Raw genomic sequence first — 15,304 nt, 5'->3', positions numbered from 1 at the left:
ATCAGCACCCAGTAGACCTGTTGGCTACAGAAGGAAACTTCCTGTCTATTCCCACATCAGCTCACTGGTGGAATTGATTTTCTGAGCCCCCCTGAATGCAATAATGGTCCCAAATCCGTCCCCGCCGCCACCCTGGGACTTTCACTGGTGTACAAGTCCGCCGCTCCACTATTGAGGCAAGTATCTCTCTATTCCACTGAAGTACTCGCATTGCAGGTGTTTTGCATCATTCCAGAGTAAGCACACCCATATCCAAAGTAGGAAAGCACGCTGGTCGAGCACCTGCTCTCAGCCACTTTCGTCTTTCCCCTCCATTCTGCTTTTCATTTCCTTCCAGTGTAGCTGTTACATCTTGGTACAAATTACGGAGCCGCAGACAGGGTTGGAAAGCATACACAAATGCCATGGCAAAGCAGTAAAAGAAAAATGGCAGAAATGTTTAAAAAAACACCAACTGTTACTTGCTCTCTTGCAGAGGACCAAAAATTAAGAAACTAGTTTTTTTGGAGCATGTTTGGGACATTTGCCAGTGTCCATTCTTCTTGATTTTTAGGATCATGGTTCCTTTCAGGCTAAGAATCCAGCTGTTGTGATCTTTTGTATTACTGAGTTTTGAAAAGGGAAATCTTTACTAAGCTCCCTTACCCATCCACCCAACCAATCTCCCAGTGTGGCTGATGGCTTGGGAGAATCTGATGTTGAAAGCAGCTGAGAAGCTGCTTTTGACTGACGATGTCTGCCCCCGCTCCCCGCAGTTTGTCGACAAGTGTTTCACCAGGGCTGCTGAAGCGGTTATAGGATGTTTTCAAGCGAGGCTTCGATTGCACAACCATGCGGCTTCATTCATGGAATTTTGCAGCACATCTGGTCAATATCATCTTCAGCTTGTAACTCTCATGTTTTCTCACCAGAGCGTCTGTCTCTTTCCTTTCTGCAAACAAAATATCTCCAGGAGGGAAAGATTGAATAGCTGCATGATCCTTTTTAATGTTGTCTGGAAGCACTCTCTGTCCTATTCTCCAATTGAATGCCAAATTTGAAATGGTTCCAAGAAAATTTGTTTAAATTTGGGAATGCCTCGTGTTCAGTCTTCAGAAAACTGAGAACATCTTTCAGATTTATTTTCTTAAACCCACACTTCTTCCACTGTTAATTTTCTTTTAGTTGGCCATCAAGGCCTTATTTGGCAGTGGTGGAGGCTACCAGCACATTCTGAAGTGTGGCCGCTGACTAAGCATGGTCATTTAAATTCCCCGCAATGCTCCAGAGTGGTGCTCTATCGGAAGCATTCTGGGAAATAAAAGTGGTAGCTAAACTCTGCTGGAATTGCTCAGCGCAGTTGCCCTTGTCACTGCCACCCCAGGGGGAGTTGGAAGGAACCTGTCCCATTCTGTAGTTAGCACAGCTTTACTAAAAATGTGGATCAGATCAAGGCAAAGTCCTGCCTAGGGCACCGTGACATCCTAAGTGAAATCAGGTAAAACAGATCCAGGCTAGGCAAGGACAAGTAGTAAAGGCCCAGAAGGTAAAGTCAAGGCAGGAGCCCTCTTAAGGAGAGGGCAGATGAAAACAGGACCTTGGATAGCTCCCAAAGGTCCTGCTAGCTGCAGTTTTCTCTTAGTCATTAGGAGGATGTTGTCTCAGTAGAGGGCTAAAGATAACAGAGGCTTTATGAAGGCTGCTGAGGCCTGTAGTGTCAGCACTGCTCTTCATTCAGTTTACAGTCCTGGATTTCTGTGAGTGAGGGAGATTCATTTTCTGCTCAGGATTCATCTTCCAAGTCAGAGAATGATGCTGAACTGTGTGCACATAACTTCTTGGAATTCTTCCCTATGCAAGAGGCGTCTGTTTTTCTGCTGCTTACGCAGGGTGTGTTATAATCTATTTTGATCTCATTTCGGTGGCAGTGTTAATAATTGGAAGTGACAGAGGCCATGTGTGATATCTGTATATTACGCATCTCTCCATTGCTCTGCAGTCTCCGTATGTTTCCTGATATGAAAAAGCCCTATGAGAGAAATTACCTCATGATGTCATGTTTAGCCTGCGAGGGAATGAGGGTGGTTAAAAAAATGTGAGAAAACTTTTGGTGCTGTAGGGCAATGTCTTCCAGCTGGGAGAGTCCTGAATAAGGCGTCAGCTCCTTTGAAAAGCCTGCTAGCAGTTGCAGAAGTGTGCGTTAAAGCCCGCAGAGCACTGGCAGAAGCTTCATTTACAACCCTTCCTTGAAGTGATGAGAAGCGGTGGCATATTTTATGGTCTTTCAAGGCACCAGCTAGAAACCACAAACCACTCCTTTGCATGAAAAGCCCATTCAGATCTAGGGAAGTTTGTGGTCTGTGGAATGCCTACAAGCTTGGAACTGTGTCATTCCAGGAACCTTGCATGGGAATGAATTCCGCAGAAAGAGGAACTGCTGTCAAGACCACACCAGCATCTTCTGAATATTGTGCTTGCTTATAAATATGTGTATAAATAAATAAAATAAAAATAATAAGAATCAAATGCAGTTCCATGAGCTGCAAACTTTTGGTGCGAGGGGATAGGAGCTATTTGCTGACTGGACCCCTGTGCACCAAACACTCAGACAACAAGCTTGGATTATCCCAACTGGAAGCCCTGTGTACTTGGATGTATCTATACTGGTCCATATAGTAGTATAAATATACATCTGAATTACTACAGAGGCTGGAATACTAACACAATTTTAGCCAATAGAACAGCACAAAGAATCCCCATTCACCCATGAAGCTCATTGGGTTTGCATCAATCTATGACTCTAACCTAACCTACCTCACAGGGTTGTTGTGAGATTCAAATTAAGAGGAAGAAAAGCAGATCCTGGCAACTGCCTTGGGTTCCTTTGAAAGAAAAAAAAATGGCAGGATGTAAATGTAATAAAATGTGAGTATTTGTGTCTGGTATTTTTTATTCTTTATTAAATATCTGCTATTTTAAGCTATTTCTAAATATTGTATTATAGAAAATGTTTATGGGTGGCGTTTGTTCTATAGACCTGTTTAGCTACTGTCGCGAACTGCCTATATCGCCGATTGCATAGCACTGGAGTAAAATAGAAATGCATAAAATAAAATGGATACAAGTGCAGTAAAATAGGTGTGGGTTGTCTGCACTCCCTCGGCAATGAACACAACGTGCCGTTGCCTCCTCCGGCAAGATGAGCAGCAAGCTATTCTTGCTCCTTCTCTCACAACGGAATCCTGCCCGTGTTTACTCGGGGGGAAACCTCGCTCTCCAGGGAGGCTGCGCGTTAGTCAGTCGCGCTTAGGATCGCCGCCTCGACGCACGTGGCCCTGTATTATTATTATTATTATTATTATTATTATTACTACTACTACTACTACTACTACTACTACATTTCTATGCCGCCCCTTGCCGAAGCCTCTGGGCGGCTTGCAACACAATAAAATACATTGAAATACAATAGAACATAATAAATTACCATTAAATACAAAAAATACACTGAGAAGCCGTACGGAGCCGCCAAAGGGCCGCAGGGGAAGCGGCAGGTCTCGGCCCCCAGCTGCTCGCAATTTTTATTTTGACAGCCCGCGGACGAGGGAGGCTGCATCAGGCGCCTCGACGGAGCCTCCCGCCAAATCCTTCAGGGGGCGCCGGGTGGGCGGCGGGGCCGGGCGAGGAGGAGAGATTCACCTGCCGCTCCATGTTCCGCTACGGGGCGTTCGGAGCGCTGCGCGATGAAAGAGGCGCAAGCAGAAACGCTCTTGCGCTTTGGTTACGCGAGGAAGCCGGAGGTTTCGCGGCAGCGGGACGCGAAATGTTTCGCAGCTCATGTTACAGAGGCACGCACGGCGTGAAACCTGCGTCCCCGGCGGCATCGGCAACCCGCCCCCCCGCCGTTCCCAAGCCGCGTCCTTGGGGCTCCGCGACCGCGCTTGGGAGAAACGAAAACCGCGCGCGCGCCTTTGCCCAGATCAGATTTATTTATATAAGTGTGCGTATAATAGACACGCGCGCGCGCGTGTCTGTATGTAAATATATATACATACTATATATGTGTATAGATAGTGTATCTATGCGCGTGTGTGTGCATACACGCGCGCGTATTCTACATATTGATACATTTCGCGAAGCCTCGGGCGCGGGGGCGACGTCCGAGGGGGCCTGCGACTCAGGGACCTTGGCAGGGACTATTTCTCCTTGTGGAAGACCCTCGCTCTCCCTCTCCATCCCTGGCCGGAGGAGCGGAGTGATCTCCAGAACGGGGTGATGGGGTCCGGGAGCTGGGAGCTGGGATAGAAAAGCCCCCGCGCGGGGGGGGGAGGAGGAGAAGGAGGGGGCAGGCGCGAGGAGGGGGGAGAGCGAGCGAGCGAGAGGGAGAAGACGCCTCGCGCCTGCGCAGCCGCGTCGCTGCCTCCTCCGGAGCAGCCCCGCCCCTCCCCTCCCTCCCTCCCTCCCTCCCCGCGCGCGTGTGCGAGTGTGTGGGGCGCAGCGGCGGCTCCCCTCCGTGCTGCCAGACCCGCGGCGCTGCCCGCCCGCCCCCGCCTCACCTGAGGAGCCCCTCCGGCCCCCGCGCCCCTTCTCGGCGGCCCGCTCGCCCCCAGAGGGCTTCTCCCCCCGCCCCCGCCCCGGACCCTCCCCAGCCCCGCCATGGCTCAGATACTCCCCATAAGATTCCAGGAGCACTTCCAGGTGAGCAGTTTCTCCGGGGGGGGCGCGGGGGGAGGCCGGGCGCGGGGGCCCTTCTCCCCCTTTCGCCTGCGCCCCCCGTCGCCTTTCAGCCTCGGGGGGGATGAATGGTTGGCCCGGAGGGGCCGCGGCCTAGCGTGGGCTGCGGGGGCTCCCCCGTTTGGGGAGGGGGCCGGGCGAGCCTCCCTCCCTGAGGGGGCGAGCCCCGCGTGGCGGGGGTCCCGAGGGCGAATGCGGGGAGGAGCCCCCGCTCGCACGCCCGGGGGGCCGCGCGGGCGCCCGCTTGGAGGGCGGGTGGGGCGCGGCGGGGTGGGGCGGGGGCCACGCGCGTCCCTGTCGCTTTGTGCCGCCTGCTACATCGGCTCTTTTCTTCTTTCAGGAAGGATGGGACAAACCTGCCCCAGCTTTCCGTGTCACGCCGAGTGGCGGGGTGGCGGTGGCGGCCTCTCAGAAATAAATAAGAAATTAAGCCGCGCCGGGAGAGCAAAAGGGGGCAAAATGCATGCCCGGGTCTAACGGTTCGGAAAAATGGAGGGGCGCTCGCTGCACCTGAGCGGAGGACCGGCGGGGGGGGGGGCTGGTGCCTCGGCGAGGCGTGCGAGTTTGCATTGCAGCCCTTTGCAGGGATTGTGCCGAGTCACTGGCTGCCTGAATGACTGACTCTCCTCCTCCTCCTCCTCCTCCTCTTTTTTTTGGTGTGGTTTGTGTGTGGAGTGGAGAAGTAGGCATTGAGCGGCTCGCCTGCATTACTACACCATAAGGAACCTGGGGTGCAGAAAGGCGCTTGCTCAGGGTAGAACTCGGATGGGGGTGGCAGGCCACCGCTGTATCCCTGGGATTGCACATTCACGGCCGGGTTTCGGATCTGGGGTATCAGGTGGGGCAGGCCGGTGGTGTTTGGGAATCTTCCAGTCCTGCAAACGGCCATGCGAGATTAGGAAGGATTGGGCAGGTGTTCAGACTGAGTTGATTTTATCCCCATCTCAAGGTCTCTTTCTTTCTACCTTTGCTCCTTTTTCTACTTGTGCAAACATCTCTGATGATTCTTAGGCACGTTTCTCGAGGAGGAATAACTACATTCAGTGAAGATTTAACGAAGTCTCAATGAGGGAAGTACTGCAGATGTCTCTATGAACTGCAGTTGCGGTTCAGGGAATGGCTATGGATGTTATATGCTGAAATGTTGGCCTAAGATAAGTCGGTTTATGGCAGGAATTAAAGGAATTCACTTAATGAATGAAAGAACAGGAAGTGGACTTGGCAAATAGTTTCGTCTTTGCCCCTCCCAGTCCCCACTTAGATCAGAGGCATCCATTTCAAAATGTGAACTGCATGACATCACTGTGACTCCTGTTGTTTGTGTTTAGTAGCAGAAGTTACATTTGTACATCCCTCTTTATTGTTTAAACAACTTAGAGATACACAAGCTTATTTGAACCTAAACGTGAAGTGCCCTGGTATTATAAACATAGCCCTATAGAAGTTTAGTCTTACTGCTGAGTAACAGCAACTGTCTTAATATTTAAATGATGCAAGTGTGATTTGGGGGATACATTTAAGAGGAAGAATTTGCTAGTAATATACAGCATGATTCAGCATATATTTGTTCTGTGGTAAGCCTCACTTTGCTCATAATACCAGGAAAGCATCCATGGGGCTGCTGCTTGAGGGTACAATCCTGTGCAAGTTTAGACAGAAGAAAACGATGCAAACTAGTCTTGTAGTTCATATAATTGCCCAGCAAGCATGGCTTGGACTTGGATTCCAGGGATGTATACAGTTCCTGAATTTCTGTTATGTTTGACTGTACAGTTGATCTCGCACTATTGGGCAAGGATGACGATTCTGTCCCATGATTATCTTTGCCAGTTTAAGCCCTTTTTCACTGGTTCAGTTGTTTTCTAGCTTCCCTTCTTTCTGACTATTTTGTGGGAAACCCTTCAGCCCATTGAGTATGCTTGTCTCTAGGGTTCCTCTTCTCTATGTTTCAGTTATGTATTCTCTTCCTTTCAGTGTAATATACATGGTTCTTTCACTCGTCTTTATTATTCTAGCACTCCTGTGACTGGCCAAAGGCCACTATGGGATCTTGAGTGGAAATTTGAACCTGTATCTTTCCAGTTCTAAAAAAGCATCTTGATGGTTAGGTTCTAACTATTGCGTTGCTTGGGCTGGAGCCCCCATGACCTGAAACAATGGTCATCCCCTGGGTGAGGCTGTAACCCCAACCAAATTGACACCCCTAGAATATCTGTGTGGATCCCTGAGTAACTGAGCATTTCAAGCCATCACACTGACTTGACCAAGGATTTATGGAGATTTCACTGCTGTAAGGATAAAATATAAGTTGCAGAAGAACAGTTTTGAGCATAAATATATGTTTAAACCATGTAGTTTAAATACTGTAATCCAATTAGACACTATACTAGCATTGTATGAAGACTCCAGAGCAGTTAACTGGTTTTAAAGTTGGAAGTTAGATTTTTTGGAAGGGAAAACACTGACCAACTGATGTGTTTGAATGGGGTACTTCATAGCATATATTTATCTTTTACTGGAATTAAATTATTCCGTGAATAATTAACACGTGTATTGAAAATTTTCAACCCATGTATTAAAAGTTAGCAGATATTTCCACCAGCTGTTTTTTGTTTTGTTTTGTTTTTTGGCTTGGAGGTCCCCTGTTACACCAAAATGACTCAAGTTTAGTTGTGATAAATTGATAAAATTATACCAAGCTTTTGGACTGACACCATTGTGGTAGTGTAGCTATCTTCTCTGAAGCTGTCCATATTGGTTGAATCTCAGAACTTGTGTTCTTGTATCCAAAACTTGTTCAAATATGGAGGCCAAAGTCAGCCTGCCCTAACCTGATGGTTTATAGAATAATTATCAATTCTAGGCAGCATGGCCAATGATCAGAGATGATGGGGATTGTAGTCTAACCACCAGGTTAAAGAAGACTGACTAAAGTAATGAGCATTTATTTATATGCTTAAATAAGGTAAATTTCAGTGGGTATGTGGAGTGAGAACAACTCAGAGAAAGCTAGTGATTAAGCATAAGCTTCTTGAAAGCAATAAGACTTGAATGTTTAGTTTTGCTGACTTTTGGAAAGCTGTGCTGGAACGCAACCTTATTGAAAATGAAATTCTGAAAAACGGGTTGCCTGACTTTAAAAACTGCAGTTACTAATACTTAATCCATTAGGCTTTTTAGGGACCTGACATGAATAGTAACTTGGCTATATGCCAGACTTACTTTGTGTTCTAATGCATAGATCAGGTAGCCTACCTGTAAGATTAGTTGTCTTATCATTCCTCCTAAGACCACACACAATGATGTGCTCTTAACACAAGAACCTTGGTGTATAGCACTTTAAGCATTTAAGTCTGCCAGGGCTTTATTTTAAAATAAATACACACCAGGAACACACCTACACATTCTTCTAGATGAGTAGATTGCAAATCATTATCTGAAGAGAGCCCCTCATTGGCAGGATAATTCCTTTAGAGAATACAGTCATGCTGAAGGTTCAAATAACAAGAGTTGAGACTTGGAAAGTGACTTCATCATTGTGTGGGAACAAATATCCAGCTGGAAATTTAAACTTGTATGAAATGCTTTAGATTCCTTAACTTTGTGGAAATATTCTCTCATTAACGCTGTGCAGTAGTGGCCCAGAGTTCCTACACACTAAATGTTAAATATATTTGCATAGCCATCTCCTAAAGAGAGTGCCAGCCTTTCATAATTAAACAATAATTCTCTGCTAGAAATGAGGTACTTATTCATACAGTTACACTGGGAAGAGGCAAACAATACCTGTACAGAATCTGTACTGAGAGCCTTCCTAGACTTAGCAAAACTCCTTCAATCCCATCTAATGTGGCCAATAGTTAAGAATTCTGGAAGTACAGGTCCTTATGGAGTTTTCTTCTTCCCCTGATCAGTTGTTGGAAATACAGCTTTTTGTAACAGCTATAACAGCTATAATCTATCACATAGGTTGTGAATCAGGGTTTTTCTTCTTCAAACCCTGTTTGCCTAATGGAAAAGCTCTGTAATATTGTTCCATTAAAAAGAAAAAGATGAGCAAACTGGACATGTTCAGCTTGTAGGAGGGAGAAATGTCAAAATATTTTCAGCCTTTTCACAACAGCTCTTCATATTTGCGGTTGTGGAAAACAGGCCCTACAAAATCCCCTCTCTCTTTCTTTGAAGAGAAACTATTCCCTTCAGTCACATTAATTATAAATATACATGATTGACTCATCTCTACAGCTGCAAAGGTGTCACACGAACTCTTGGCTCTCTTATGTAGAAGTGTATAAACCAAACACAAGGAACTATTTACAGTGCTTAAACTGTGTTATCATTTCACACAGTGGACAATGAGACTAATAATCAGTTCTTGAATTCTTCCATGCTCAGGCTGGAATGGTATACCAAATTAAACACTGATATACCGAGTGCTAGAAAGAGGAATATAACTGTTCCTTTGGCTGCTTTTGATTCTTTTTATGCCTCTTATAAAGCATTTCCATCCATGCCTCCCGAGAACAGCCCATAACTGCAGTGAACAGTGCCTCTTGATGTAACGATGGAACATTGCCATAACCAAATGGTGCAGAAATATGGCAAGTAGTAATTTATCTTGCTTGCTTATTGTTTCCTAATGCAACCTATAACGCCTGTGTTTTTTCCCTGCCCTTTCTCACTGTCTCTTCCCTTCCCCTCATAGTGGACAGCTGCCCATAAATAGATTCCTAAATAAATAAATACCTTGTAAGCCTAGCACTCTCCCCCCCCCCCCCGGTTGTGCATCAGAGAAGCTTTGTAAATTGGTTAAAACACCATCGCTCAAACATCCAACTTGCATGCTTTGGGGCTAATCGCTCCTCTCAGTTCTCATGCATGTTCGACAGATAATTCTGTATTTGCAGGGAAAAAAGGGAAAAGTAATCACAGCTCTCGAAGTATCTCTTCATCCACTTAGGTGGGCTCATGTGTGTTGGTGGCTCCTGGCAGCCAAATGTGTGGGAATGCTCCTAGAGTGGTCGGAGCAGAAACATTTCCCCTACCCACCCATTTTTGCCGCTTGATTTTAAAATCTGGCCTGCTAAAATAAGACAGAGCAGTAAGAGAAGTTGACACATGGGCAGTGGCATTCCGCATTCTGTGGGGGTGGATACAGACGTGTGATTCAGCTTCCTGCTAGCCCATAGTAAATATATGTTGCCATTTATGGCAGAGTATGTAGCAAATACTGAAATAATAAATAGGGGGAAGAGTAGTGCAATTGCTTAGGAATGCAAGTCTGCAGAAACGTCTTTTTCAGTGAGGATGTTGAGCCCTTGTGAGCTTGAGCAGGTTTTCCACAGCAGCATGTGCACTACAGAACTGGGTTGCTGATAGCAAAACAAATCTGAAGGTTTAGAACCCTGCTCCAATATTGGAAGCTGGTGCATGTGATGTTACATATAAGGAAGTGTCACTTTGCAGGAATTCTAGTAAATCTGTAGTCCCAGTTATAGTTAGAACAGCTTGGTAATACAGAAATTGGATGAGCTAGTGCACAGAGTGGCGAGATTAACCACTACTTTCCTGTGTTTAAGTTCCGCATTGCATGCGCAGTCAGATGGCTAAGAAGGATGTGTGAATGGTAAACAGATTGGGTTGTGAACTGGACACATGTTGAAGCAAGTCCTGTTATTATCAGGTCTTTGCGTGGAGAGACTGACTCAAACTTATGTGGTCATATGAATTGACACCCCATACCAATGAGTAAACTAGTTCTTGAAAGTTTAAATGAGTCAAACCATTAAAAAAAGGTGGACTCCATGGTCACAGTGAATGATCTCCGGCTGCCAGCTAGATTACAAATACAAAAAATCTGCATGGTCAGTTTTATGCTTCCCATTTTCTTCACAACACTTATGAAAAATATTTGCCACAGGAATAACAGCAGTGGTAATTTGCCGCCTATTTTATAACAGGAAACAAGTCTGGTCTTCGGTCTGTGGTCTTCTAGGATTTTTAACAATACTTGGTTGTTTCTTGTCATGTGTCTTTTTTGAGCAGCAACTGGTTTTTCTAGTCTGCTTGTAAACAGTATTTCACTAAAATGGTACAGCACAATCCACTTTTGTACACAAAGGGATACATGAATCTCTTTGTGGTAACTCAGAAGTTTCAAGTAGCCAGGATGTAAACTAAATATTGGTTTTAGTGCTGTGCTCAGTAATGTTATATCCCACTTGTTTAGTTCACTGCCCAGATACTATTTACGGATTAAACAATATATAAATTAAATAAATATGCGCTGACAGCATGGTTGTGACAGGTATTGGGTATCAGAGGTGCACTACTATAGATTCTATAATATAAAACCAGGCAGAAGGATAAAGTTTTCCATTGTGCAAAAATACCTTGGACTATTTATTCACGTGCCTAATAACTTGTGATGTGCTTTCTGTTGAGTGTTTATTATTATTATTATTATTATTATTATTATTATTATTATTATTATAACATTTCTATGCCGCCCCTTGCCAAAGCCTCGGGGCGGCTTACAACACAGTTATGAGGTTATGTTTCCTCTGAGATCAGCCAAACTAACACAAAAACACATTCAGACTAACTGGCTGTTTTTCTTTTTAGCTCCAAAATCTTGGAATTAATCCAGCAAATATTGGATTCAGTACTTTAACAATGGAATCTGACAAGTTCATATGTATCCGAGAAAAAGTTGGTGAGCAAGCACAGGTTGTGATCATAGACATGAGCGATCCGACAACTCCTATCAGACGTCCAATCTCTGCAGAGAGCGCTATCATGAACCCAGCTTCTAAAGTAATTGCTCTGAAAGGTAAGCTTATTGCCTTGCATTCACCTGCAACAGGGCTGCAAAGAAGAGTAATGTGTTAGTTCTGCTTTGAGCTCAATTGAAGTTCAGTGTGTAAGACCTGAACATTCAACTCTTACAAAATTGGTGAGCTGGGAGTCATGTAAAATAGTGAAATCGGGTTGTACTGTTAAGGAGGTAATTTGGAAGTCTTGACAAAGCATACAGTTGAATTTTGATCTTGAGGTGGCGTTTCTGCAGTTCCTTAAGATCGGTGAAAGTATTTCTAGGGCAGGAAAATATTCTTAGGCTCTCCCTATCCAAGGCAAGTCCTGAGTACCTTTTCCAGCCAAAGTACTGCTTCTGTGGGGGAACGGTGTTCAGGAAAGGTTATTGTATGGCTTTGCAGTTAACCATTTTGCATAAATCAAAACAAGCGGTACCTACTGAAGTTTAAATAAAAAAAAGCCTAATGCATAAAGTGGAGTTTACACAAGTCTGTCTTGAAGTTATAAAACTGAAACGTAAAGTTTCTGTTGCGGCTTGTCTTCAAACGACAAGGACTATGCGGACATAAACATGTCCCTCTACAGGGCAACCCTAACCCTAACCCTCTACAGGGCAGATGCAAAAGCTCATTAGACATAAAATAGTTTCACTGTTATTGACTGTGTACTTTCCTTCCTGCATTCTTGTCTTAAAACAGATGGTGAGTTAACTTCGTCCTAACAAACTTCATGTTTAATAGTTTGGAATGGTCTAATCTCATAAAAAGTACTGAATTCTGCTAAAAGCAATTTGGCATATGTAGACTTAATTGGGATCTCAGTGCCGCAACATGAATTTGTGGGGGGGGGGGGCAGGGAATGATCTTCGATTGATGTCGCATTCATGACTTGCTGCTTTATAGCTGTACTAATAGGTGGCCATAATCAGTCCCATTGTAGTACAGTTAATTGACAAACTCAAGTCACAATACTTTTATGAGAGACCTTTGCTAGCATGGTGTCTTGTGTGCTAGTCACTTACATGATCTTAAATGTGGTACATGGTCCTAGAAGTCCATGGCAATATTCACAGGGGTCCACAATGCAATTTTTACCAGTTAACTCATCTTGGGAATCCATCAACAAAAGCTGGATGTATGTGTGGACTTTACATTTCCAAGCTTGCTAAAAATATATGCATGGGGTGATTGATCTCAATGTAAACTTTTGACCCAAGATTCAGTGCATATATAGTGCTGTAATTCAAATTATCTTGGCCCCCGGTGAATCAAGCTATTGGCCAGGAAATCTAATATTTACTGATAACCCTGGACATAATTCTATCTAATACACTATTTTGTTATGCGATAAGTGCTAAACCCAGAGATGCAAGTAACAGAGACTGGAAATTTAACTTAGTGTCTTCTCCCCATCAAGCACTACCATATCTTTTTTCTACTTGCCTCGTCAAAAGAGAGGGCGGGAGAGAGGGAGTCCAGATGAGCAGATGTGACAGCACCTCTCCAGTATATAGTCATTCATTGGTAGCGGCAGGACTGTAACTTGCACAAAAGTCTTAACGTCCAGCAGAAATACAGATCAGCTTGCATTAAAATGCGAAGGAAACATCACTTCAGAAAAGCACTCAAAATGTTCCGTGCTGTTGGACGGTGGTAATGACAGACTATATCTGCATATTATATCTTGCCTGAGGCTTGCATTCTTTGTGCGAGCAATGAACATACAATACCAATCCTTCAGAAATGTAATGCTTCTCTAAACTGTGATAAGATCGTGGTGTGTGCATACCCATTGCATTTCTGGATTGCATGTGGCATTCCCACAGTGACCAAAGCATTATTGTCCTTGTATCTCTGTATCCTGTGTTGTAGTGTACCATGAGAGCCCCTTCCAGTGAGAAGTGTTGAGCAGAATGGGGGAATGCAGCACTTTTGGGAAGACATTTCCATACGCACAGCATGGAAATGCAAAGACACAATTTCATGCTCTCCGCTTGCACAGATGAAGAAGTGTTCAAAGCCTTTTCTTCCAGAGTTTGACAACACTATTCAGGCCTTTATTTAAAAAAAGAAAAGAAAAGGAGGCACCTGAACAGATGTCTGCCTTTCTAAGATAAGAAGCATAATTCAATTCTTAATCATTTATAATTCTTGGTGCTTTGCACTAATCCTTTTTTGAGGCTAGACTCTATTATGGGTAAGCTTGCTTGGTGGGATGGCAGCATACAATGTAGCCTGCTGGAAGGAACTCGACTTGAAAGGCTGGGGTGAAATTGTTGCATGTTGCTCTTCCCCTAAATTCTGTTGGAGTATTCCTGTCCTTAACAGCTTACTCAGACATGAGTGTGCTTGTTAGGGCTTTCCTGGTCTTGGCATGCTCCCTCCACAAGTTCTGTACAAAGAAATTAGTTGAAGAGGAAAGAGCTATAGATATTATCACTTGAGTTGGAGGACAAAACTGCCTTGCATCTCACGACCTCCAAGGTTCTCTGTCTCTTGTCCCCTATCCATGTATGTGTATAACCTTTGCAACTGAGAGCAAGCCTTGATGCATCTGGACTCTACCCATGAGAATTGCTACCACAATCAATCTGCACTGTAAGGCTCAATGTGATTTTCTTTTTGCTGCAAGTGACCAACACCCATTAAAGTTTATAGTGCAGCTAGGGTTGGACCTTGGGGCCAAAGTCCAGCGTCCTGCATCACCAAGGACCCCCACATGACCCCCCAGAGAGCAGCACATCCCATTTTGTCCCTGTAGTTACGATGGTGTTATGATTTAAGTAAGTTTAAAATTAAAAATGTGCATGCACAGAGGTTTTTTTAGGACTGACAAACAGTTTTGTTGTTTTTAAGCATATCGGTAATGTTGGAGCAGTTTTTAAGCATCGAATGGCAGTGAGTGGGAAAGAGAAGTTAAATATTAGCTGTATGTTTCACAGCTGAGTTTATATATAAGGCTATAATGTATAACCATTAAGTTCAGGGACTGAAATAGCCTAGCTTTACCACTGTTAGAAGACAATGACCATGATGAAGCTGATGGAGAATTAGTCTGAAGACCACCCTCAGCAACACCGCAGTAACATTCCTGTGATTCAGTATATCCTGATGGAGGGCAGCACAATGGCATCTTACCATTTAATTTGAAAATATCCTCGTCTTTGTCATTGTTGGCTCTTTTGTGGCATTGCGGCAATAGCAGGGCCTCTTTTTGTGAGACAGGCGTTAGTACAGTAGGTTGTACAATTCACACCTCAAAAGATTCCTGTGAAGAAAACATGTCTGCAGAAGTGGTGTGAAGTGCGTGGAGGCTCAGGTATTAACTGGCTATGGTACTGAGAAGGAAACACGAGAAACCCCAGCTGGGGTCCCAGAGTTACTCTGGATATGGTTAAATTTGGAGGGAGAGGAGGAAGAATAGAATCAGATGCGAGTCTTGCAAGGCTAGTTCACATAGAGGTAGGTGTGTTTAGCTGCACAAGCCAGAGAATGGCTTCAGAGCACTGACTCTTGGTACGAGGGGATCCTGGACGATGTTTGAATTCCATAAGCCCCGGTCCCTGTCTGTCCCTCCTCCCCCAACTCTTTGTTGTATCATGGCCCCCCTGTATAGCCTTGTAAACAGTAGCAGAGAGGGCTGGTGGAGCTTAGCTGCCGGGCAATTCAGCCATTGATCTGTGAGAGGTGCAGGCAACTGCATCGCCTTTTTAACTTGGAAAGGAAGCACCTTCCCAGCCTGAATGCAGCAAACATGCTTGTCGGCCACAGATGACTTC

At 44.7% G+C, this 15,304-nt stretch overlaps 1 protein-coding gene across 4 annotated transcripts in view; it reads left to right on the top strand.

Annotated features, from left to right (window-relative positions):
• Nucleotides 1–4,622: 4,622 nt before the first annotated feature.
• Nucleotides 4,623–15,304, top strand: part of CLTCL1 (clathrin heavy chain like 1) — a 44,230-nt gene continuing 33,548 nt past the window's right edge. For all 4 annotated transcript variants that reach the window (XM_044440683.1, XM_044440685.1, XM_044440682.1 and 1 more), the window contains exons 1-2: nucleotides 4,623–4,674; nucleotides 11,335–11,542. In XM_044440683.1, the coding sequence (XP_044296618.1) occupies nucleotides 4,633–4,674; nucleotides 11,335–11,542 (250 nt within the window). In that variant the 5' untranslated portion in view covers nucleotides 4,623–4,632. The remainder of the gene's footprint in view (nucleotides 4,675–11,334; nucleotides 11,543–15,304) is intronic.

Source organism: Varanus komodoensis, unplaced genomic scaffold (assembly GCF_004798865.1).
Source record: "Varanus komodoensis strain SLA01 unplaced genomic scaffold, ASM479886v1 scaffold38, whole genome shotgun sequence".
Lineage (NCBI taxonomy): Eukaryota > Metazoa > Chordata > Lepidosauria > Squamata > Varanidae > Varanus > Varanus komodoensis.
The sequence above is the reverse complement of the archived record's forward strand: the minus strand, read 5'-3'. Positions and strand labels throughout refer to the sequence as shown.